Source organism: Eptatretus burgeri, chromosome 7 (genome assembly GCF_056783735.1).
Source record: "Eptatretus burgeri isolate ZD-2024b chromosome 7, Ebu_testis_v1, whole genome shotgun sequence".
Classification (NCBI taxonomy): Eukaryota; Metazoa; Chordata; class Myxini; order Myxiniformes; family Myxinidae; genus Eptatretus; species Eptatretus burgeri.
In genome coordinates this window covers 81063993-81087024 of record NC_140967.1, presented here as the reverse complement: position 1 = coordinate 81087024, position 23032 = coordinate 81063993, and the positions used below count along the sequence as shown (strand labels likewise).

The 23032-nt window shown below is 43.4% G+C and overlaps 1 protein-coding gene across 1 annotated transcript in view; it reads left to right on the top strand.

Moving 5' to 3' along the window:
* Positions 1 to 1487: 1487 nt before the first annotated feature.
* Positions 1488 to 23032, top strand: part of LOC147023626 (uncharacterized) — a 156573-nt gene continuing 135028 nt past the window's right edge. The window contains exons 1-10 of the mRNA XM_085890349.1: positions 1488 to 1572; positions 11807 to 11941; positions 12422 to 12466; positions 12624 to 12740; positions 13100 to 13168; positions 18745 to 18807; positions 19214 to 19249; positions 21665 to 21706; positions 22091 to 22198; positions 22648 to 22701. Of these exons, the coding sequence (XP_085746475.1) occupies positions 1495 to 1572; positions 11807 to 11941; positions 12422 to 12466; positions 12624 to 12740; positions 13100 to 13168; positions 18745 to 18807; positions 19214 to 19249; positions 21665 to 21706; positions 22091 to 22198; positions 22648 to 22701 (747 nt within the window). The 5' untranslated portion in view covers positions 1488 to 1494. The remainder of the gene's footprint in view (positions 1573 to 11806; positions 11942 to 12421; positions 12467 to 12623; positions 12741 to 13099; positions 13169 to 18744; positions 18808 to 19213; positions 19250 to 21664; positions 21707 to 22090; positions 22199 to 22647; positions 22702 to 23032) is intronic.

The following is a 23032-nucleotide window of genomic DNA, read 5'->3' as shown; positions in this document are numbered from 1 at the left end:
CTGGACTTCTCCGGGCGGTGGTTATCTCCGGACAGGAGTTTATCTCTGGACAGTTTGGCTCCCGGGCGGTGTTTGTCTCTGAACGTGCCCGGGCAGTATTTATGTCCAGATGGGAGTTTGTCTCTGGACGCATCTGGGCAGTGTTTGTCTCAGAACAGGAGTTTGTCTCCGGATATCTTCAGATGGGAGTGTCTGCAGACGTGTCTGGGTGGGAGCTTGTCTCCGGATGTGTCCGGGATGGGAGCTTGTCTCCAGACATGTCCAGATGGGAGTTTATCTCCAGACATGTCCTGACAGTAGTTTGTCTTTGGATGTATCCAAGCAGTGTTGTTTGTCCGTACAGCTTGGCTCCAGATGTATCCTGCGGGTGTTGTCTCCGTACTGTGTTTATAGTATAACCAGTAGAAAATGGATTTCAGACATTAATTTGTTTCCATCTTCACCGTTATTCCATGCAGAATAATTTTGATGAGACAGAATGAATCGTAATTAATGCTCCACCACACGTCTGCCTTCCCTTCCTCTCACCACTCACTGTCTTCCCTTCCCCCACCCCTCCTCACTCCCCCACCACTCCTCGCTCCCGAACCGCTCCTCGCTCCCACACCTCCTCTCTCCTTTCCCCTCCACCATTTCACTCTCCCCTCTCTCTCTCTCCCACCCCCCTCTCCCCCTCCACCTTTCTCTCCCTTCCCCCCTCTTCCCCCCTCTTCCCCCCCCTTTAGTATTCCTGTCAACGAAGTGATGGGTGGTATATAATATATACATTTTTTTTTGTTGAGTGGAAGTTAAGGTGAGCTGCAAATGTCTTCTTCTTCTTCTTCTTCTTTCGGCTGCTCCCGTTAGGGGTTGCCACAGCGGATCATCCGTATGATCTGCATAGTGATTTGGCACATGTTTTTACGCCGGATGCCCCTCCTGACGCAACCCTGGTTGCCTCCTACGACACAGGGATATGGTACACCTATTTTAACCGGGGTATACACCAGCCCAGTATACTGGTACTCAATTGGCCGACCTCGGAAGGATGACAGGCTGAGTCAACCCCCTGGTGTATTAATTCAGTGGCCCAACGGGGCTTGAACTCAGGACCTTTTGGATCCCAAGCCGCTGCCCTAACCACTGCGCCAACACACCAGGCTTGGTGAGCTGCAAATGTAACAAGAAATTTCACTAAAAAATATCCCGATGATTTGTCAAAACAAAGTTTTCAACTTTTGTGTATCTGTATGTAAGCAGTATGTTCAACTTTAGTGTACGTGTACACATCATGCCATCACGATAAATGGATGCTAAATGAAGAAGTGTAAAGCCCACCGAAAAAGACCAGACCAATAGCATCCCCCCGCCCCACGCAAGCAGTGGCGGTCGCGGTGGCGATGCACCGTAGTCATAGCAAGTTGAAAGCATGAAAGATATAAACCGTTTCTTTGTTTGAATTTGCTTATTTGCTCCTCTCTCAGACATTCTTGTCAATGTTTCTGACTCCAGGCCATGAAATTGACTGGAACACCATGTGGGGGTCAAGTCCACTTCGACCGCAGTCCATGTTTTTCAGAAAAAGGCTCTCAGGTAAGGAAAACCACTCAACTACAGCTTGTTTCGAGAGAGCCATTAAGGAACCTATTAAACCTAAGATTCTAGGCCTGTATTCAAAAAGGCCTCACCAGCTATTTCTATTGATGTTCTAACTTCCAATTTTTTTAATTTAAAATATGTACCATGACATTCAGTGGGACTTGGTACAAAACCAACCAATGAGTGGGTGTTGTGAAATGTGATTTGGATTTTCCACTTTGGGAAAGGCAAAGAGAAACCATTTTATGGAACACTTTCTCAACACATTGGATCTTTCAAATATACTCAACCTGCAATTAGCTTATTATGCTCCACACCCAACAATCTTTTTTTTTTTTTTGTATACAATGTCGAGGCTCTGTGACCCAGTCATCAACGCCCTGTCTTTAAAGGCCAACCAAGTACCATATTGTCCACACTGGATCAATTTAATGGCTTTAACTCCAATATCACCCCAAAAATCTTTATTCCGTAGGCAGATTTTAAATTGCTTTGATGGCATCCCTCACAGTATACGAAGACTTAACAAAATCTAACAGCAAGAAGGCAATTTCAATATCACCAATATGCTTCTTCATTTTCACATTATTTCTTAACATCATCTTATTCTTCCCCTTCACCTTCTTTAACATGCAAGTACTGCAGTTATTTTCTCTAATTTCACTTTTAATTGTGATTCCAAATATTCTGTAATCGAGAATCTCTCAATTTTGAACTGCATGCTTTTATGGAATTGCATGAATAGTGCTTACGCCTGATTTCACCTGCATATGATATTGATAACCCATCCATTTCCATCAGATATAATCTCTTTCACCTCCAAATCCAAACGCGTATGATCTTCCTAACCGATGGAATTACACCCACACATGACATCCTCAACCGATCAAATTGGACCCTCGTATCATGCCCGATTGCCCTCTCCTGGCCTCTTTCGAAATTTCAATTGACGGTTTCCTCACTATTTAGCTTAGGTTTTTTGACCTTCTGCACTCCACCATATTGCTCCTCCATGAGCCTTGATCTATACTTAGAAATAGAAAAACCCAGTGAATGCTGCCTGAAGTCGTCGAGGCCATCGTGTTAGTGTTATGATGATTTTCACATTGGAAACTTGAGGTTAGATGAGATGGGGGTACCGTACTCTGTACAGAGTGTTGGTGTGCTGACGTTTCTTGGCAAGGCCGACGCCAAGGGGTTTGCCATTGCCTTCCCAGCAGTCAGGGCAGGAATTTGGATTTTGGCCAGGGTTCCGGTGATAGCTCACCTACTCTTTATGAAGGACACTGTGGGATCTTTAACATACACACACTAATGTTGGCAGATGGGACACAACATTTGATGCCCATCTGAGGAATGGCACACCGACTGATGCCTCACCCTGCCTGTGAAACAGCAGGATGACAGTTTAGAGCTAGACCCACATTCAAACCCACGTAACAGCCTAGAGGCAAGTGTGCACATCTGGAGGCTATCTACCAGCCCTGATATCAATAATGAAAATGATAAAGAAGCAGATTACTACAGCATCTCGCTCTAATACAGTATTTCACAAAAATATCACTTTTTGTATTTTTCAGAAATCGAGGCTCAGATAAGAGAAGATGTGAATAACTTTGAGGTGATGTTGGCACAGTGACGGAGTGAGAGTACAGCAGAGGGAGTTGGCATACAAGGGAGAACTGAGAAATAAGGAAGGCATGAACACAGACAGCATAAGTAGGAACGTATGATAGGACAAGGGAAATGAGTGGGCTGAGTAGACAAGCAATGTGAAACCAGACAGGAAAAGCTGATAAACAGGGTAAATGTGGAAAACCCTCATTTCTGGAACCACTAATGCAACCCTCTTACTTGCCAGTCACTGTCTTTCCTCTTCTCCACTCCCCCCTCCTCTTTTCTTGGTCATTCCTTTTTTACCCCTTGTCACCTCGCTCTTCCATGACCCTAGATCTTGCACGGAAAGGTGTGAGTAGACAGGAGAGGAGAGTCGGTGAGAATTGAAAAGATCTCAGATAGCAACAGTTGATAACATGACATGGTGATGGCCTGCCATATTAAAGAGGGTGGAGAGAAAGTGATTGGACAAATGCAGGGAGGTGATTCCACAGTCAAGAAAAGAGGGCAACAAAAATAGCAGTTAGCCTGGATTTTGAGAGTGTAACAGAGTTTGGTTTGATAGCTGAGCGAGTGCATCCGAGTTGAGCTCGTGAGCGACAATATCCGTGAGGGCAGGTATTGCAAGACGAGAAACGAGGAAATATCAGACTGCTACACCACTAACATGTCTGCAGTGTTTGAGAAGCAGACATTGCACTTCACATCATTTATATCACAGTAGCACTTAAATTCAACGATATTGTCGTATCTTATCATAAACTTTCTTTTGAGGCTCTAGCCATTCAATGAGCCAATTTGGGACCAGGAAGAATCTTTTGAACATGATGGTCAACAATAAGCTCGACCTTTAAATGGGGTTAGAATTTTTGCCATGATAGATGACTTCAAGTCAATTTTAGCAAAAGGAGTCAAGGACTATCACATCCACAAGTGGATAAAAACCAGAGGAAGTGCACCAAATAATCGTCGTTTTTGATATTGCGGACTTGGCTTGCGGATGTGGGTTGTATTTATTTTTTTTTTGGCGAGGGGAGGGGGGGCGGCAGTTCAGGACTTGAAGAAGAAAGGGGGAGAGGAGGACAGAGAGTTGGGGGTGGTGGGAAACAGAGGGAAGAGTGAGTTGGGAGAGGGGGTTAAGGCTCTCGGAAGGGGGGGTTGAGGCTTTGGGGTTAGGAGGGCAGGTGAAGGACTCGAAGAGGATAGGGGAAGGTGAGGACAGAGAGTTGGGAGAGGGGGTTTCACGACTTGGTGTTGCAGGGTAGGACAATGTGGGCGTATTGTTACATTTTACTTTACGCAGAATTTCCGAGGGTGCCTGGTAGTATACTTATACTGTACTGTAGTAATACCCAAACATACATGGGAAAGGGTGGGGACTCTCTGTGGTGTAGAAATGCTTGGAGAGGATCATTGCTTCCATGTTTGTGCTTTCGGTGTTTGGAGCGGACAAAGCTCCATCTTGATTCATGAGGCAATCTGGAAATCATGCAGGGTCACCAACCATCTCGTGGCTATTGTAACGTCTATTAACTACACCACTCAGATACAAATTCCCTCAAAAACTGGTTCATACATTTCTCTACATTGTAAAAATAAACGTCCAGGTAAAATCTTGTATAAGCATGTTACTTTCAAGATGCAAATAACCTGGGAATTTTTTCTGTCAAAAACCCCTGTCCTCTCTGCCCCCAACTCCCACCTCCTCCCACAAAAGTTTCCTGTATTACAAACGGCACCGCAACATCATGGCAATTCATCTTGAACGTCTTTGAACGGTATGGTAGCACATTGCCCCCATGTGTTATTTTTTAATATCACAATCATCTTGTCTAAGAAGTATCAGGTTTTTGGTGCCACATTGCACCACAAAGCAAAGCTGTGATGATTTACCAAACCATCACCATGCATTATCTTGGTGGTGTAACGGCGGGACTGTCTTCCCTCAGTCTGGGAGGTCAAGTGTTTGAACGGAGGTCAAGTGTTTGAACCCTGGCCGAGTCATACCAAATACCTTTAAAATGGTATACGCTGCTTCCTTTGTTGATGCTCAGTATTTAACAAGGATGTAGCACAAACAAACAATCATAACTTGGCAACACAAGTGCAGGCAATGATGGGATTAATGGCTTCCTCCTGTGTTGAAGTTCTTTAACTTGCGTTTTTTTTTAATAGGGTCATGGTGGGGTAGATTGACAGTAATTAGGTAGTCCCGGTGCCAGATATTAGCTGATATGGATTTTATTCAGCAATTCTAGACCAACAAAAGAATGGTAAAAGAACCCTGAAGACAACCTCCGAAAAGTTATTGCCTCACATCATCGTCATCCAGCAATGGTGATGAAAAACCACTGCATCAGCCCCTGCAGATAATTGCTAGAAGTGCACAAACTACTCAACGGCGATGTCCCAGTAAGCGTGGAAGCCAGGTCTTTATCGGCCCAGAGCAGGCCTGATCCTACAATTCGTATCTGTTGCTTACTCGCTGTCACTACCCGCCAGGCTTTTTTCCCATGCCAACTTGTCCAGTCCTTTGAGGGTAACCACTGAGAGTGACTGGTTAATCCACCCGAGTGCTCTTCACGTACTCTCTTCATGGTTTGGGTAGTGGGCTTGGGATCCTAGGGTCCTGAGTTCAAATCCTAGTTGGCTTTTGAATAAATACCAGGTGAGGTTAACTCAGCTTCTCATCCTTTTGAGGTTGGTGAAATGAGTACCAGCTTGCTGGGCTGATTGAGCCATTTGAGTATCCTGTGTCAGAGTGGTGACCTGTCCAGGATTGTTCCCAATAGCTCAGGAGACTGCTTCAGCAGCACTGATGCTCTGTACAGAGTCTGGTCCTGATTGATGGACAACCTTACAGCAAGATGTCTTGGCAACCCTTTGCCCTTTAATCTTATCAAATCCAAAGCTTTTTTTTCACATCCCTTAAATGAATGACTGCCAACATTTTAATATGGACCACTCCTCACCATTAAACTGAAAAAGCAAAAAGGAACAAACACGCTCTACATTTCACTTTCTGTCATCAGCACTTCATGAAAAGATGTCAATTGAGCATCTCACCACAAGGAGCACTCAACCAATATGGCACTTTCGAAATGACATAATCTGTCCCAAAATGCTTGGTGTGTATGCGCAGAAAACCCAGAAAGGTGAAGAGTTTAGGGTGAAATAAAATACATTATGTGTCTGGGATAAGGATTGTCACTTGGAATGGATCACCTAGCTTCTGAAAAGGATCCAAAAATACTTGGAAAACAACATGAGAGAAAAGCCGATATATATATATATATATACAATGAGAGATTTAGAGAACTGTGTCAACTCGCTGGGAATGGGCATCTGCTTGTACTGCAAACTCCCAACCATGTAGGTCGGTGCAAAACCCCAAGTGCCCTACCCCCCCCCCCCTCCGACAGATCGACACCAATGAATGGACTGTGTATCTCGATTAGGTTGTTCTGAACACCGATGGGAGGGACATATCTGAGGTGTGTGCATGCACAGGGTAAGTTTAAAGTGATATTTGCTATTAATCATGTTTTGGAATTGGGCTGAGCTACGGTAGCTGTCATGGCTGTTCGACATATACTGTATATATTTGGTTCCAGGGCCACAAGAAAAAAATTGACGAGATTTTTGCATCTGTTGCTGAAAGTTTAAGTGTGTGTGTGTGTGTGTGTGTGTGTGTGTGTGTGTGTGTGCGTGCGTGCGTGTGTGTGTGTGTGTGTGTGTGTGTGTGTGTGTGTGTGTGTGTGTGTGTGTGTGTGTGTGTTGTATCCACTGCCAATGCTACAATCTACTAACATTAAATGGTTCTTAATCAAGGATACTTCTTGTATTCCTATATTTCCGTGAGTACGATTTGCATTTAAGAACACAATTATGGTTAAACATCTTGAAATTGCCACTCTTTTGTTTAAATGCTGAAATTTATGTTTAAAAGATTATTTGAATTACACATTTTGCATTAACACAGGCAGGTTAAAAGTGTCAGGTGAGCATAACTGAGTCAGTGTAAGCACATACACACACAGCACATACCAAAAGGCCTCATTTAGCATTTATATGTCATTTTGAAACTCATGTATTGACCTGAGGCTATGTGGATGTCCCTGCAGTTGCAACAAACATCTGGCCTTTCAAACCTGTCTCCTCCTCTAAAACTTGGTGGAGATTTGTTAAGTCTGTCTCTGGTGTATGCTCCCCTTCCATACTTTCCATCACTTCAAATGGCATCACAGCCGACTCCGCTTGTGTGAAGGTCGAATGCCTCAATTCTGTGTTTACTTCAAAATTTTGTATCCCAATCCCTCACTCTCTATACCCACCCTTCCTAGTCATACCCAACTGCTCCTGGACTGTGTCTTTTGCACCTGAGAAGGTGGAGAAGTTTATGTCAACCTTCAACTCTGACTCTGTAACATGGACTTGATGGCATCAGCTCACGTGTCCTAAAAACCTGTTCTGCTGTGCTTGCACATCCCCTCTCTGCCCGTGTATCCCTATCATTTACCATAGATCTGCTTGGAAATCAGCCAACAACAACGCATTTGATTAAAAATGTGCAAAAGCTGATCACCTTAACTGCAGACATATCGCCTTACTTCCAATCATCAGCAAGGTCATGGAATCCATCATCGCATTTGATATGAAATCCTTCCTTTCCTCCAACAACTTCATCTCAAATCACCAATGTGGATTCACACCAGGTCACTCTACCTTGGACATGCTTCTTCTACTCTCCCAACAATGGATGAAAGCCCTCAATGTTAGATATGATATCTGAGCTGTCTCTCTCGACATATCTCGAGCATTTGATACAGTCTGGCATGCCACCTTGCTTCAAACTATCTGTCTATGCCATCCAAGGCCAACTCCACAAAGTCACTGTGGTCGTGGGCGACGCATCACGCCCTTCAGGAACCATGGGCGCTCGCTCATGTAACCTTCCAGAGGGATGCGCCAAATTCCCTAGAGCCATTACATCAGGTTAGGGGGTCCTACTCTTCTTCGCCACAACTGTCTCTGTGTCGCTGTCAGACGAATTCAGGCCCATTATAAATCGATAAGTTGATTGTAAATATCCGAATATTCTGAGGGTGGTCTCCTGACTCATCCTGCTTGCATCATGATGGTGGCATATGGTGGCTAAGAAAGCATCTGATTGTAGTTGGGCAATTGGATTTTGAGATGACCTATTGTGTCCCAAATGGTTAGTTTAGGGGTAAGCACTCATGTGTCTGGCTAAGAAAGAATCTGATTGATCTACAGATTGGTGTGTAGACAAGACTGCGATCATGTGGCTTGGTACATTCTGCCAAATACAAGACCTGTCATGTGACCGTTTAACTGCATGATACTCGCCCGTTCCTGGGAACTTCAATATGTACGGTAACAGCTTTGGACGTGGGATCCAGCAGGAAGTTCCAGGGATGAGGGGCTATCGTGGTAGCTTAGCGACTCACCAAATTTGGACCAGAATTATCCGGACCACCCGTCATCATTACAATATTATATGCCAAGAAAGGCAAAATCGGCCAGTTTGGGTGTCTCCCTCTGCTTGGATGTGCGAGGTTAACAAGCTGTATGTCCTGTCAGCAAGCTAAAATATATCCCATCATTCCTTCAACACTTGACCCCCCCCCCCCACTCCATCTTGTTCATTGCTTTACCCACCCCTCTCCCACTTAATATTGTTGTGTTCCTTCAATCCTTCTCTCCAAGCTTCTTTCTCTGTTACGCACCAGGCTTGTGGCATTATAGAGAGTGAAAGAGTCATCATCTGTGTGCATCCCACAAGGGTCCATCAGAAAGGGCCTTTTGTAGAGATAGATATGTGCATTTATTTATTATTACTTCTTTGCTTTTTGTGTACTTTTCTTAAAAGTATTGTGTTAAATCTGTAGCATGGAAATGCTTCCTTTTTCCTGCCATTGAGACAGTATTGACAAAGAGTGTGGGACAGACAATAGACAGTACAGACAAAGCTAAAATGTGCGGGAAAATCTCACACACATGGTAATATCAGCCAATCACAGCTCGACTGTCCACGGCCTGGCCCCACTTTGGCAGGGTTTTCTGAGATGCTCACACAACACTTTCTGTGGAACATCTCTTGGCACACTGTGCATATAACAATGTTGTATACCTTTATGATACAGCCTAACAGCCCCAAGATTAGCTGTGTGACTGGTAAAAACCCAACGATAATGACCATAAAGAAATTAGAGTGGAGATTGTAAACTCTGTTGCCCATGAGCCACATGTGGGCTCAATCAGGTGCAGCCTGTGTGATGTGCTTGTACTCAAAAGGAGTGATGCCGACACCTTTTTCTGCTGTCTCTTTAACATATTCTGAGTAGTGCGGCACAATTATTTCTGCAGCAACATAAATATTGTCGTGAGACTATTAAAGTATTTATTTTAAAGGCAAATTTATTCCTGCTGCCACCGAAGGTGGATGGACGTTATGATTTCACACCTGTCTGGATGTTTGTTTGTTTGTTTGTTTGTTTGTGAACAGGATATCTCAAAAAGTTGGGGACGGATTCGGCCGAAATTTTGTGGAGAGCTTGGGTATGCGACACGGATGAAATGATTAGATTTTGGTGAAGATATCGATTCGGATCTGGATCTGAGAATTCTTAAAGTGGTTTTTCACCATTGAGAGAAAGGGCCAAAATGACATATAGCAGGATATCTTAAAAAGTTCAGGACGAATTCGGACGAAACTTGGTGCATGAGTTGGTTAGGTGACGAGAACAAGCTGATTAGATTTTAGTTCAGGTCCAAATCCAGATCCGACCTATCGGTGAGATACAAAACGTAAACTAATCAGCTTGGCAGAGGTTTGCGCTCCACTGAGTGTCCTGCTAGTTCGCTCACCTGGAACGTAGTTCCGGGGAGCTTATGGAATGGCGTGTCGTCTGTCCGTTCGTCCGCAAATACTTTCAACTTCTTCTCTGAAACTACACATAGGATTTCGATGAAACTTTACCACAACGTTCATCACCTTGTATGTGCCAAAATTTTCCATGCCATTAAAACATTGGGCCCAAAGGAAGTCTACGGGGGTTGCCCCCCAAAATAGGTCTTTGATTTCTTCTCCAAAACTACACATGCAATTCCGATGAAACTTCAACACAACCTTAATCACCCATGATGTACCAAAGTGTGTTCATGACATTAGAAAAATTTGGCTCTATGGGGGGTGTAAGGGTGTTGTCCCCGGAAATTTGTATTTGCTTTCTTCTCTGAAACTACACACACAATTTAAATGAAACTTGACCACAACCTTCATCAACCATGATGTCCCAAAGTTTGTTTATGCCACTAAAAAATTCCAAGTCTAAGGGGGTTTATGGGTGTGGGGGGGGCGGTCTGCTCCCCAAAATAGGTGTTTGCTTTCTTTTCAGAAACTACACACACAATTGCAATTAAACTTGATCACCGCCTTCATCACCAGTGATGTTCTAAAGTTTGTTCATGACATTAAAAAACAATTGGGGTCTCAGGGATTCTACGTGGGGGTTGCCCTCCAAAATATGCATTTGCTTTCTTTTATGAAACTACACACACAATTTTGATGAAACTTTACCACAACCTTTATCACCCGTGATGTACCAAAGTTTGTTCATGGCATGAATTAAAAAATCCATTGGTATTGACTTTCTTCTCCATTATATATTTTGTGGGTCATCCATGTCTCATTGTTCCCTGGTTATCTTATGCAGCCGCTACCAGGTGAGTGCCCAGGGGTATTGCCCCTATGTTTTTAACTTATCTGTTTTGTTATTTTTCAAATTTGCCAGAGTATTACCATGACAAATGTTATAATTGATTTGTATTTCATTATGGTCAGATACAGTATATTATGCGGTATCTTGTGTTGAAGTAGTGTTGATGAAATGTATCATTGTTGTTGTTGTTCTACCTTGTGTGCTGTTAATGCAGTGGCATGTTGTAAAGGTGTATCCCACAAAACATGGAGAAGGCCACACAAGCAGCCCTCTATGGTGAATAGGTTGAGAACCTCTAACTTGAGTTTTAGTTGTGATGTCAGAAACACCGTTTGAATGCCAGCTTGCAGGGGCAACTGAAGAGTTTGAGAGGTCAAGAGGAGTTTCTTGAAAGGCCAAATGATCACAAAATACCCTGATAACGTTTGGAGAGTAAAATTAGAAGCTAGAGAAAGTGAAATCACAGCTTGGCAACTGAGTAACTCCTGAAGGTCAAAGCAGACTCATTCATTGAATAAACCAGCCAATCTATAGGCTTAGTGAATTCATTTGTTAGCCTCATTGGCCAACTCATAAACATGTAAGCCTAAATGTTTATCCCGTAACTTGTTTGGTAACAAAGTCTTTTATCAGGTAAGCTCATTTTATGACCAGATAATTAAGGTATATTTTTTTCCACCTAGGTATTAAAATGGTCGTGAAAGGTAATCAGGTACAGTACCTGCTTTTGTCAATCAATCATTGATTTAGAAGCAAAATGTCATCATGCTTTGTTTGCAAAGCAAGGAGCTAGGAAACTTTTGTTTCTAAGCTGTCACTTAATCTCCCTCGAGTTATGGATCTTCAAGTTCACCTGTCTCCTGCAGGGCCTACCTGGCACTCTTGGAAGTCAAGGGCCTGAGGGAAACACCGGAGAGCCTGGTTCCACTGGATCTGCTGGACTAAAGGGCTATAAGGGTCATCCAGGGCATCCAGGTGTTCCTGGTGAGAAGGGGCACAAGGTATGTCATGTGTCCGGACTATTTGATCATGGTCATTATTAATGTAACCTATTATTTGTATTTTCATTGACAATGAGGGAGAATGGTTTTTGGTATTTGAACCCTGCAGGTAAACTTAAATCGGAATAAACATTTTCTATTGTGACCCATTTGGTATGGGTTCAGAACATCTGCACAATTGCAATAGTCATTCTCAGCTTAACAGTTGCATTTGAGTGACTAGAAAGCGTTCACATTTTAGTATATTGTATCATATGCGTGTATGACTGTCAAATTGAGGTGCAACATACTGCGATTGATGAATGAGGTCCGCTGTCATTTACCGAAGTAATAACAAGGTAGAAACATTTGGCATGAAATGGGATGAAGTCGTTTGAGATGAGCAGCTCTCACCATTTAGATATGTACTGTACCTTGCTTTGCTCGTAACAAAGCTGTCTTAGCAAGGCCTTGTGCATGTGTTATTTGAACTCTCTACAGGGCCTATCTGGAGCACCTGGGTTCCCTGGGGTTGATGGGATACCGGTAATTCACCACCTTCACCTTTGTTATGCTCGTTCTTCTTGTTTCTTCTTCTTTCATTTTACACATTTTTATTCATTATTGTGTCCTCCTCCATCCGTTTTGTATTACCCACAAAAGCTATCAGATATGTTGCCTGATAGGGATGCATGTCTCACAGGGCTATCCAGGGCTTCCAGGCCCACAAGGATTCCCTGGCCTAGATGGTTGCAATGGTGCTCCTGGGGCACCAGGAGAATCAGAGGCAGCTGGACCACCAGGTCTGGTTGGACCCAAGGTGATTGTTAGACCTACAATTGCACGGGTATAACTTGTGAAGAAGTACAAGTTCAAACTTTGAAAATATTGGTTCGATGTGCTCATTTACAGTTCCAGTTTTTGTGTTTTTTTTTGTTTTTTTTTCCGAGGTAGTTGTAAAGCACAATGCAAAAAAAAAAATCTATTATCAGAGATCAAATTATTGTCCATCCTTTTATAAAATGCAACAAGTTATGTCGTGTTAGTCATGTCCTCATAGGACATGACTTGTGATCTGTGGCATTAATTTCTCATTCCATCATGTGCCATCTGTTTAACGACTTGCTGATCGATACGTGGATCAAGCTTGAATCTCATATTCCTGTATTTAATCACCAGGGAAAACGGGGGCCAAAAGGGCCTAAAGGTGAGTCGGTGAGCTTGTTGCCAGGTCACCCAGGTGACAAGGTAAGTACAAATACATAACAGTCCAAAAGCAATCAATATGACGAGCTGTCTTTGTTCAGGGGGGCTCGTAACTTGCTATTTTATAATCCCACAATATAAATTAACAAAACTGGAGTGTGGTGCATTTGGAATGCTATATTTGCTTCTCATTTGACTGTTTTTAAACTGTTACTGTTTTGTTGGGGGCCTGCAGTAATTCGTTTGTGAAATTTGACATCTGCAAGTATTTAATGTTTCACATGTTGTTGGTAAGTTTTCTGATCATGTTGTGCGGGTGATCTTGCACAATTTCCCTGTCACTGCAGCCTGGAGATCATCCTGGGTTCCTTCTACAATTTGATGATTTTTGATTGATCTTCCAAAGATTTCTGACAAGTTTTTGACTGGTCTGACATTACTAATGGTCCGCAAAATTTTTTCACTCAATTGGCCCCATGCGCATTTGTCACATTGGTAAACGAGAGAGTTCATAGAACACATTACCCTGCACTGTCTTGAGAAACAAGGACACGGATGGGGTCTACGAACGGCGAATTTGATTGGTTGTGATGATGTAAAATGCTGTAACATTTTGTCCAAGTCCTGTTAAACAGAAAGGTTTTTAAAGTGTCAAAAAGGCGATTTGTGTTCCACAGTGTTCAAGTGTATAATTAACTTTCAATAAAAACAAGTACAAAAGACATAAAATGTCATAGCCCCCGTTGTTTTAGTAATTTTGTTGTTCGGAGTTGAAGTCCAACAGGGGCTGATAAAGATTGTAAAGGTCATATAAAAAAAATTAATTCTGGAAGTTTGCTGCCATTGATGCCTTGGCTATTACACCACCTTATTTAACACATTACATTAGTTATTCGTGCCTGTTGTTTGTGTCCTTTATGATGTCCCTAAAATGAATGTTTTTCAAGTTTTGTTTTTTATTGCCAGACAGGCAGACAGATGAAAAGAAGAAATAATATCACTCCTCTCTGCGCATGTCTGATCGGGATGAATTCAGAGCAGAATTACTGCTGAACTACATATTTGTTTTCCGATTCATGTTCAAAGTTTATCATTCAATTCAAATAAGTTGGTCCTTGATCATAAACTGAAAGACAGATCGACAGACAGACAGACGTGAACAATATTGCTTAACCGTGCTTTTCGCTTCGCGTGCATGGGGTAATGAACCCCGGATCATAAGGTTATGGAAGTGGCATAACCACCAGCAAGAAAACACCTGTTATACATTCTCAAAAGATAATGAGCTAATTTCTGGTACAGTTCACGATGCCCGGCCACACCATCAGTGGTGACCACTGTGTAGATTGTGAACCAGTTGTGCTGCAGGGATGTATTTCTCTCGCGGACATGTCACCTCTGATGTCAAAGTTGAACCTTAACCGAGTAGTTTACACCACATTGCCCTATCTGGATCAAGTTCATCACCTGCAAGTTATGTGCTACTAAAGTGTCTGTCAGTCAAAGACAAAGATGGTGTTTGGTCTTTGCCCATGTAAGTGTCAATCACTTAGGCAATTTCACAGGAGGTGATGTGGAGCTGTGACTCGTACAAGTCGGTTTCTCAAGCATCTTTTGACAATGAATTTGCCATTGTATTGATCAGTAGCTCTGATTGAACCACTACAGGGTCTGTCTTCAGTTTTCCTGGTTATCTGGTATCACTGCCCCCAGTGGAATGATGCTAGACTGTGGCACTTTTTTTTCCAGCAACTGTTGCCTGTGTTTCCCTCATCTCAAAAGACCTGAGTTCAAATACAAATTCAACATAATTGGCTATTTATCATCACCCAGGGTAACAAGTGATGTATCAAAACCGACCTCTGGTAGCTTGAACATGTAGGTGCGTTTGAGCCTGGGGAGTAACTGTTGAAATCTATCTGTCTGGGTTCTTCCTGACATCTTTGTTCCTTCAACATTTCTTTCCGTTTTTTACACAATATATTTTATTCATTCTAATTCTTCCTTGAGGTTATTGTTTTTGAGGAGGTTAGTTGCAGGATTTCCACTCCGGCCACTGCAAAAACCCTTCACTCCGGAAAACACAAGAAAAACGCAAAGAAATCTGAAAACCCACTCCTTGGGAGTACCTCCTGTGCCCACTCCATGGGAATGTCCTATCCCGAAGAGAGGATGATCACCTGTCTCTGTTATCACCTGAACTCAAGCGTTTGAACATCAATGTTGTAGCGCTCTCTGAGGTTCAGAGACTGGATAGCGGCAATGTCATGGCAGGTGGTTACACCTACTATTGGTCTACTACTATAGTCGCTTTGATGATTACCGTGCCCAAGGAGTTGCTCCAGCTATGTTCAATAAGGTGACTCCAATGATAATTGAGGTAATACTGGTCAATGAGCAGATTACGAGAGGAAGGATTCATCACTCCTTGGGTGTCGTTTCCCTGGTCTCTGTTTATGCTCTGACTGAGGCGAGTGATCTCACAGTGAGGGAGGCATTTTGTGCCACGCTCGAGTCTGTGGTTGATCATTGCCCCGGACAAGATACATTTATAGTCTTGGGGGATTTCACTGCATCGAATGGAACAGATAGGGATGGTTATCAGACATGTGTTGGTCACCATGGGTTTGGAACTGTAAACTAGAATAGCACTAAGTTCCTTGATGTTGCAAGAAGTCATGGGCTTAGGGTGGCTGTTTCATGATTTCAGCACCCACAGGCTCATCCCTGCACTTGGTATTCCAACACTGGTAGTGTAACAAAGGAGATTGACCATGCATTGTTGATGGTCGCTGAGGGATGATCCAGAACTGCAGGGCCAACTGGAATGTTCACTTCCTCAATAACGACCACAGGCAAGTGTTAGCAACTGAAGTTGTAGCTTAAATCCCGGAGAATGGTACCATCCCAGCCGAGGCTGGATGTTGGCATGCTCAAGGATGAGAGGGTAGCTGAGGAGTTTGCGAACAGGGTGAGTGGGAATTTGGAAGGGTCTGGGTGCTTTGGAGAATCCTGAAGAGTTGTGGAGTTCCTTCAAGACCACCATCCTTGATGTTGCCGGTGGATATTTTGGAACTCACCAGAGGGTGAAGAATAATTTTTTCTCTCAACGGACACTGGATACCATTGACCAGAGTCGCAGGGCCAGGCTTAATGACAGAGCTGAGCTGTTCAGGGAGTTGAGGCAAAAATTGTACGTTGAGGAAAAAAAATTGCACTTAGTACGTGCACTAAGAGTGGACAAGGAGGCCGATGTGCGAGGAATCTGTGAGGGGGGAGAGGATCACCTCTGGTCAAGTGATTCTCATCCTGCTTACAGGGGAATTTGCGCATTGCGTTCCTCCAAGCCCTTCCCTCGGTGCACTGCAGATAGAGTGGAGGGTGGTGGGTTCTTGTTAGAGGCGTCTGAAGTGAAGGCCCGCTGGACCGGTTACTTTCAGTGGCTGCACCAGGCTGATCCACCACCTGTTGAGTTGGATGTCATGGGTGTTACTATCCTTATTGCTAACCTTCCAATCAACTGTGATCCGCCTTCATTTGTGGAAACACAGACTGCGGTGAACCGGTTGAAATGGGATAAAGCTCTTAGATCTGGGGAATCCATGCTGAACTTCTCAAGGCTGGTGGGAATGCTGTACCCATGCCATTGCATGCAGTTCTGTGCTCTGCCTGGAACACAGGCATCATCCCAACTGATTGGAAGAGGGGCCTTGTTGTCCCTCTCTGGAAAGGGAAGGGTGATCACCAGGACTGCAACAACCAACTACCGAGCGGTGACGCTGCTCTCAGTGCTGGGAAAGGTCTTTGCTCGGATAATTCTTGATAGGGTTCACCACCATCTGCTTGAGCACCAGCGGCCAGAGCAGTCAGGCTTCACACCAAAGAGGTCAACGATTAACCATATCCTTGCCCTTTGAGTCCTCACCAAACGCAGTCAAGAGTTTTGGCAGGGGCTGCTTGTGGCCTATGTTGATCTCTGCAAAGCATTTGCTTCAGTGAATCGTGATTCTCTCTGGAGGATTCTTAGTCTTCATGGGGTGCCACCAAAACTGATCATTCATATGTCTGAACCATGCTCTGGCACTGTGAGTGCTGTGAGATGTGGTGATACCATCTCTGACTTATTTGCTGTTGCTACTGGAGTTCTTCAGGGGTTTGTACTGACCCCCACACTTTTCAGCGTTTGTATGGACTGGATTCGGGGAAGGATGTTGGAGAGATCAAGCTGCGGCACGTCGTTTGGGAATGTCAAGATCTCTGACTTGATTTTGCCGATAATGCAGTCATCTTTGCAGAGACTCTAGATATCCTTTCAGGGGCCCTCAAGGTGCTGAATGAGGAGTCAGAGCCGCTGGGATTACAGGTTTCCTGGGTCAAAACTAAGATCCAGGCTTTCAATGACATCTTGGATGCTGCTATCTTGTCTGTACCTGTTTGTGGCGAGGATGTCGAGGTCACGGAGAGATTCACTTACCTTGGCAATGATATTTTGTCTCTGCTGGCTGTGAGCCAGAGGTTAATTGACATCTGGGTCGGGCTTGGGGGAGTCATAGATTCACTGGATCATGGAGTGTGGAGATGTCGGTGCCTGTGCAGGAGGACGAAGGTCCGAGTCTTCAGCTCCTTGGTACTTCCAGTCTTACTCTCCGTATGTGAGAAATGGACTCTGTCCAGGGATCTGAGATTGAGATTTAATTCCTTTGGTACTAGGTCTCTTTGGAGAATCCTTGGCTATCGCTGGTCGGACTTTGTATCCAACGAGCGGTTGCTGAGAGAGTCTCTAATGAGATTTGTTGCCTGCATAGTCCGTGAGGGTCAGCTGCGACTGTACGAACATGTGGATCATTTTCCTGATGCTGACCTTGCTCACCAGATTCTGTCAGCGAGGGAGCCTCGTGAGTGGAGGAGGCCAATGGGCCGAACACGTGCCTCGTGGTTGCCGCAGGTTGAATGGAGTCTCACGGAGATGGGGATTGGCCAGGCGGAGGCCCCTGGAGTACCGGCGGAAAGTGGACACAGCGACGCGCTGCTCTGGCGTATGCTCCCATACCTGACCTGACCGTTGACCCTTTGACCTTTGGATGCAATTATCAATTAGTCTTCTTCATATTCTCGTGATAAAGATTTGTTGAAAATTTGACGACCTTGTCTCTTGCTGTGTGGGTGGACGGGTGAATAACTTATATTACTCAACTCCAAGTATAACCCGCACACACATCGTGCCTTCCAATTAATATCACTGCTGCGTTTCCTCCAAGCCATTTTGCTGTGTGAAATTGACAATCATATTAACCATTTAGTATGACTGTCTGCCTTCTGCACTCGATCATTATTTGTAACAAGAGGTATGGGGGTGAATTTTTTTTTTGTAACAGGTTATATTGGGTGACAGTGTTGCCACGGCCCAATCCATTTGTGATGGTTTTATATGATTATGGCAATTTCACTCAGTAAATTGGCTGAAGTTGTCATGGTTTTCAATTCTTGTTTCGTAATGAGAAGTCCTATATGTTATATTTTTGTGTGCAGTGCTATATATTATTATTTTTTAATGACAAATACATCCCATGCGATGTTACTGAAAGGAGTTGATGCATAATCTGCTGAACCCTTTTCAGGGTCTTCCTGGGAAAATCGGCTTCCCAGGTCCCAGAGGCCCCTCTGGACTCCCTGGTTCTCCTGTAAGTTCCAGCAGGTAGATTAATTTGCATGTTCTGATTGTTTACAACTGGTCGATGCATATAATATTGAAAATAATGCTCGGTCAATCCATCTCCCTTTTCTTCTCCCTTCACCTTTCACCTACCCTTGACTCTCTCCATTTTGATATATTGGTCATCAGTGTATGGTTACTGATACATCTTTACAATACATAGACCATTGACTTGCGCCTTCATTTAAAACTTTACACTTTCATAACATACGGATGTACGTAATTGCACGACTTTACACGTTTCGTGTTTGCCTCTTTGCCAGAATGAAGATCTGTCCTCTTGAATATTAATGATTTAATGCAGAAAGGTTGTTTTGGGCCTTTCTGGTATGTTGTATCTTGTAACTACCAACATATTTCTGTGTGATGTGTAGGGTCTGCCGGGTCTTCCTGGGGAAAAGGGTGACAAGGTGAGGGCCTACTGCGGCACTATCATGTGTCTGTTATTGTATTTGATTTCACTGGAGATTATGTATTTTTTGTGGGGGGAGGGGGTGGGCAAAAGTTTTAAAGAAATAACTTTTTTGGGGTTACAGCACAAAATTATGGTTGGTTGGACACAAAGAAACACACGCACTTTTATGGCCCGAATGATGGGTTAGATTTAGACCTAACTGACAATATTACCGTCATGACAACATTGTCATCACACTCTTCCATGAGCCTAGATTTGCAAAACAGATTGGTTTGGATTATTACAAGTGTGTGTGGCTGTCTTTCATCAAAAATTGTCTTTTCACTGAACTGCACAACATGTGGTGATTAAATTGTTTGGAGTAGGAATGCAAGTGCTTGCTGGTTGGAACAGAGACATGGTGCAGACAACATTGGCAGATTTGTCCATTTCTTCCTTCTATTTATGTTATAATCCATTTTCCTTTCAATGTTTGCATAAGTTTTCCCTGAGCTGTGGACAGTTATTAATAAGGTCAATAGACATATTGCTGGTAGAAAAGCCATTGGTTGTGAGTGCCAGGCTGAATTGTCTGTGCTCCCCTGTAGCTTCAGACTATACTTCGCTGCTCAACTTTTCTCTTCTAATCTCTTTCTTTCTCTTTATTTGGCTCTGGAATTGAGGGGTCCAAACGTCGATCGATGGTGCCCAGCTTATGATGCAGATGGTCATTGAATCAGGCACCCAATCAGCTGAAGGAATTCTTCAGTTCTTTATCTGTGTCTATATCTATCTATCTTTCGATATTTTTATATTTCCTGACATCTCTAGCTCTCTCTTCCTGTTCAGGATTTTCTTATTCATTTTTGTGCCTCCACAGCCAATGGTCAGAGGCATTATGTTTTTGGGCTTGTTATTTTGTATACATAGTCAAGGCTTGTGGAAGAGCTAGTACACTGAACAGATCAGGATGTAACAGACAAAAACAGGATGCACAACATGCAAAAGGAACAGTAGAGAGAGGGGGAGGGGGGGGACACCAACAACAGAGTTGAAGGCTAAGATGGAGGGAGAATTGAACAGACAATGGGTGTGGGAAGGAATGGAGGGCAAGAGAGGATGCATGGGTTGGATAGGATGGATACAGAAGGAAGCTTCAAGGGTGGAAAATTGGAGATAGGAGCAATTTGGCTGGGGATACAGAAGGAAACAAGGATAGAAACTATCATGGTTTTGGATTGGGGATGATCTACAGCTGTTTTGAAGACCTGGAGGGAAGAGTGAGATTGAAGAGGATGTGAAAGTTGATTCCATAGATGGGGGGGGGGGGGGGAAAGAGGAACAAATGAGTCAAGGTGAGCAGTTGTCCTGGATTCATGTAGTTTCACCAAAAGGGGGTTGATGGTGAACAGGGTAAGTCCTGCAGAAACCTCGGGGGGTAGGGGGCAGGGGGAACAAAACACGGAAAGAGCAGAGGGTGCAAAACCAGAAAGGAGGCAGTAGAAGACAGAGAGACTACCGACGTGTCTGTGATGGTGAAGCGATATAAGCCCATAGACTCAGCTTCAGAATGGGAGAGTCCAATAATCTTGAGGTGAAGCAAAATGTGAGGCAGGAGAGCCTGCCCAGACAGGAAAGCAGTACTGCATCAAACTGCAAATGAAGGTCTTGTAGGTGGATAGGAGTTCAGTTGTGCCAAGAAGGACTTTGGATGACAGAGGATGCCCAGTCAGTGACTGGCTTTGGAGGCCAACGTTGAGATGTGGTGTGCCTAAAAAAGATCATAGCTGATAATGAGACCCAGGAGTTTGAATGACTGAACTTCCTCAGGAGGGTTGTTAAGAAGGTTGACAGGAGGGTTTTCCAGACAGTCCTTTCGGAGAGATAGTGAGAGTGTGAGATTTGTCAGGATTGAAAGACATATTCCAAGTGTTTGACCATATTGTGATTTTGTCAAGATCTAAAGAGAGGGAAGGGGCTGCAGCCTGCCTGTCTGAAGGATGAGGGATGTCACGGCCGAGAGTGAAGTCATCAGCAAATTGATTAAGAGGATTTTCCAGAGAGTCAGAGGGATCGTTATTGAAGATTAGAAATGTCTTTTCTACCCACAAAACAAATTTTACCCACAAATTGATATGTATGAATAATGTGGACAATTTTTTTTAAATGCCTTGAAGCCGTTCACCTCTGCGTTTTATCAATTTACTTGTACAAACCATCCATATTCCAATTTCACTTTACACCTTAAAATGTAGTCCCCACTGCCGACTCCTCTTGAAAATACCAGTTTTATCCAATATCTCCACAGGGATAAAAATTTAGCAAACAACAACATTCCCAACAAAGCTACACTTTTGTCCAAATATGTTTTTACATCTTCACCTGTCTCATCGATAGCACATTCATCTGTATGTTGTCCTTCCTTCCCCAGGGCCACCGATCTGTGGTTTGGCAGGGCCAGAAAGGTGACGAGGTAGGACGAAGTAATCTTTCAACTTTATATCATTTAACACTTCACTCATATAAGCACAAAATGTATTCAAGTGACAGGGAAAAGGTTTTTCTTGCCACCATGAAATAATAGTCATGCATCAGCGAAACTTGGCACAGACGTTAGTCATTTCCTCTGTAGTTCCCTGCCAATGTCACATTTTCCCAGCAATAATGGAGTTTTCTGATGCCATTGGAAGAGGAGTCATATTATTAACTGTGAAAGTATTTTAAAAATGAAAAAAATACAAGTTAATCCCTTATTCAAACATGTTGCTTAATTGAGAACATTCTGAGATTAGTGAATCTACTTGTGGCTAACTTTCTGATCTTCTTTTATCCTGCCTGTCTGTTCCATGGGATTGAGGGTGAAATTGGAGAACCGGGACGACCTGGACTTCTTATTCTCTCGGAGTACTGGCCTTTCGTTCACTTTAATGCCACTGCACATCCACATGGACCAAAAGGGTTCAAGGTCAGGGCATCTACATACTACTTTCTGACTTCATTGGCACTGTGCTCACATTCTTAGTGGTGATTCTGTGGTTTAAATTGCCACAAAATTAACTCTGACATTGCAGATGTAAACTTAGAGAAAGTCGAGTTGCTCAATAAGTTCTGCTTACTGAGTGTGAAAACTCCATAGTTGCTATCCATGGGAGGATTCATCTTGCCAAGTTTCATTCACTTATTTTATTCACAGGACATGACAGCACATTCACATATTTTAATCCAGATCAAAAACTTGAACCAATATCACCGATATCAACTGCCTGACTGCTTTAACTACTATAGATTTATTTTGACAACAAATGTCTCATTTCACATGAGAAGAGTCCTTGTGGTAGAAATTGCTTTCTTTTGATGCTTTCTTTTTAAATGAGTTGTGAATCTATATACATATACAGTGATATTTTTGTATAGGGAAGTCAAGGTTTTCCAGGAGAAGATGGGGAGAGAGGACCAGAGGGAGAGCAGGTAGCACACACACTAATAAACCTGTTTTTTTCCTTTGTGTATTGAAATATTCGCCTGTTTACTGTTCTCATCTGAGCACATGACTTGTGCTACTGTGACGCAAGGTTCAAATTCCATAGACTGCACGATGTGAATTGGTCCATTGTCTGTAAGTGTCCTTATAATTTATGTAAAAGTACATTGAGGTCTTCTAATGTCTTTGGCCAAAACTCGATATATTGTAGCATGGACGCTACCTGTCACGCAGTCGCGAGCCGTGCCTGTTAGGAAAACACACACTCCAAGCTGAACTTGGGTCTCAATTTGGTCGCTCACTCGCCTAAGTGTTATA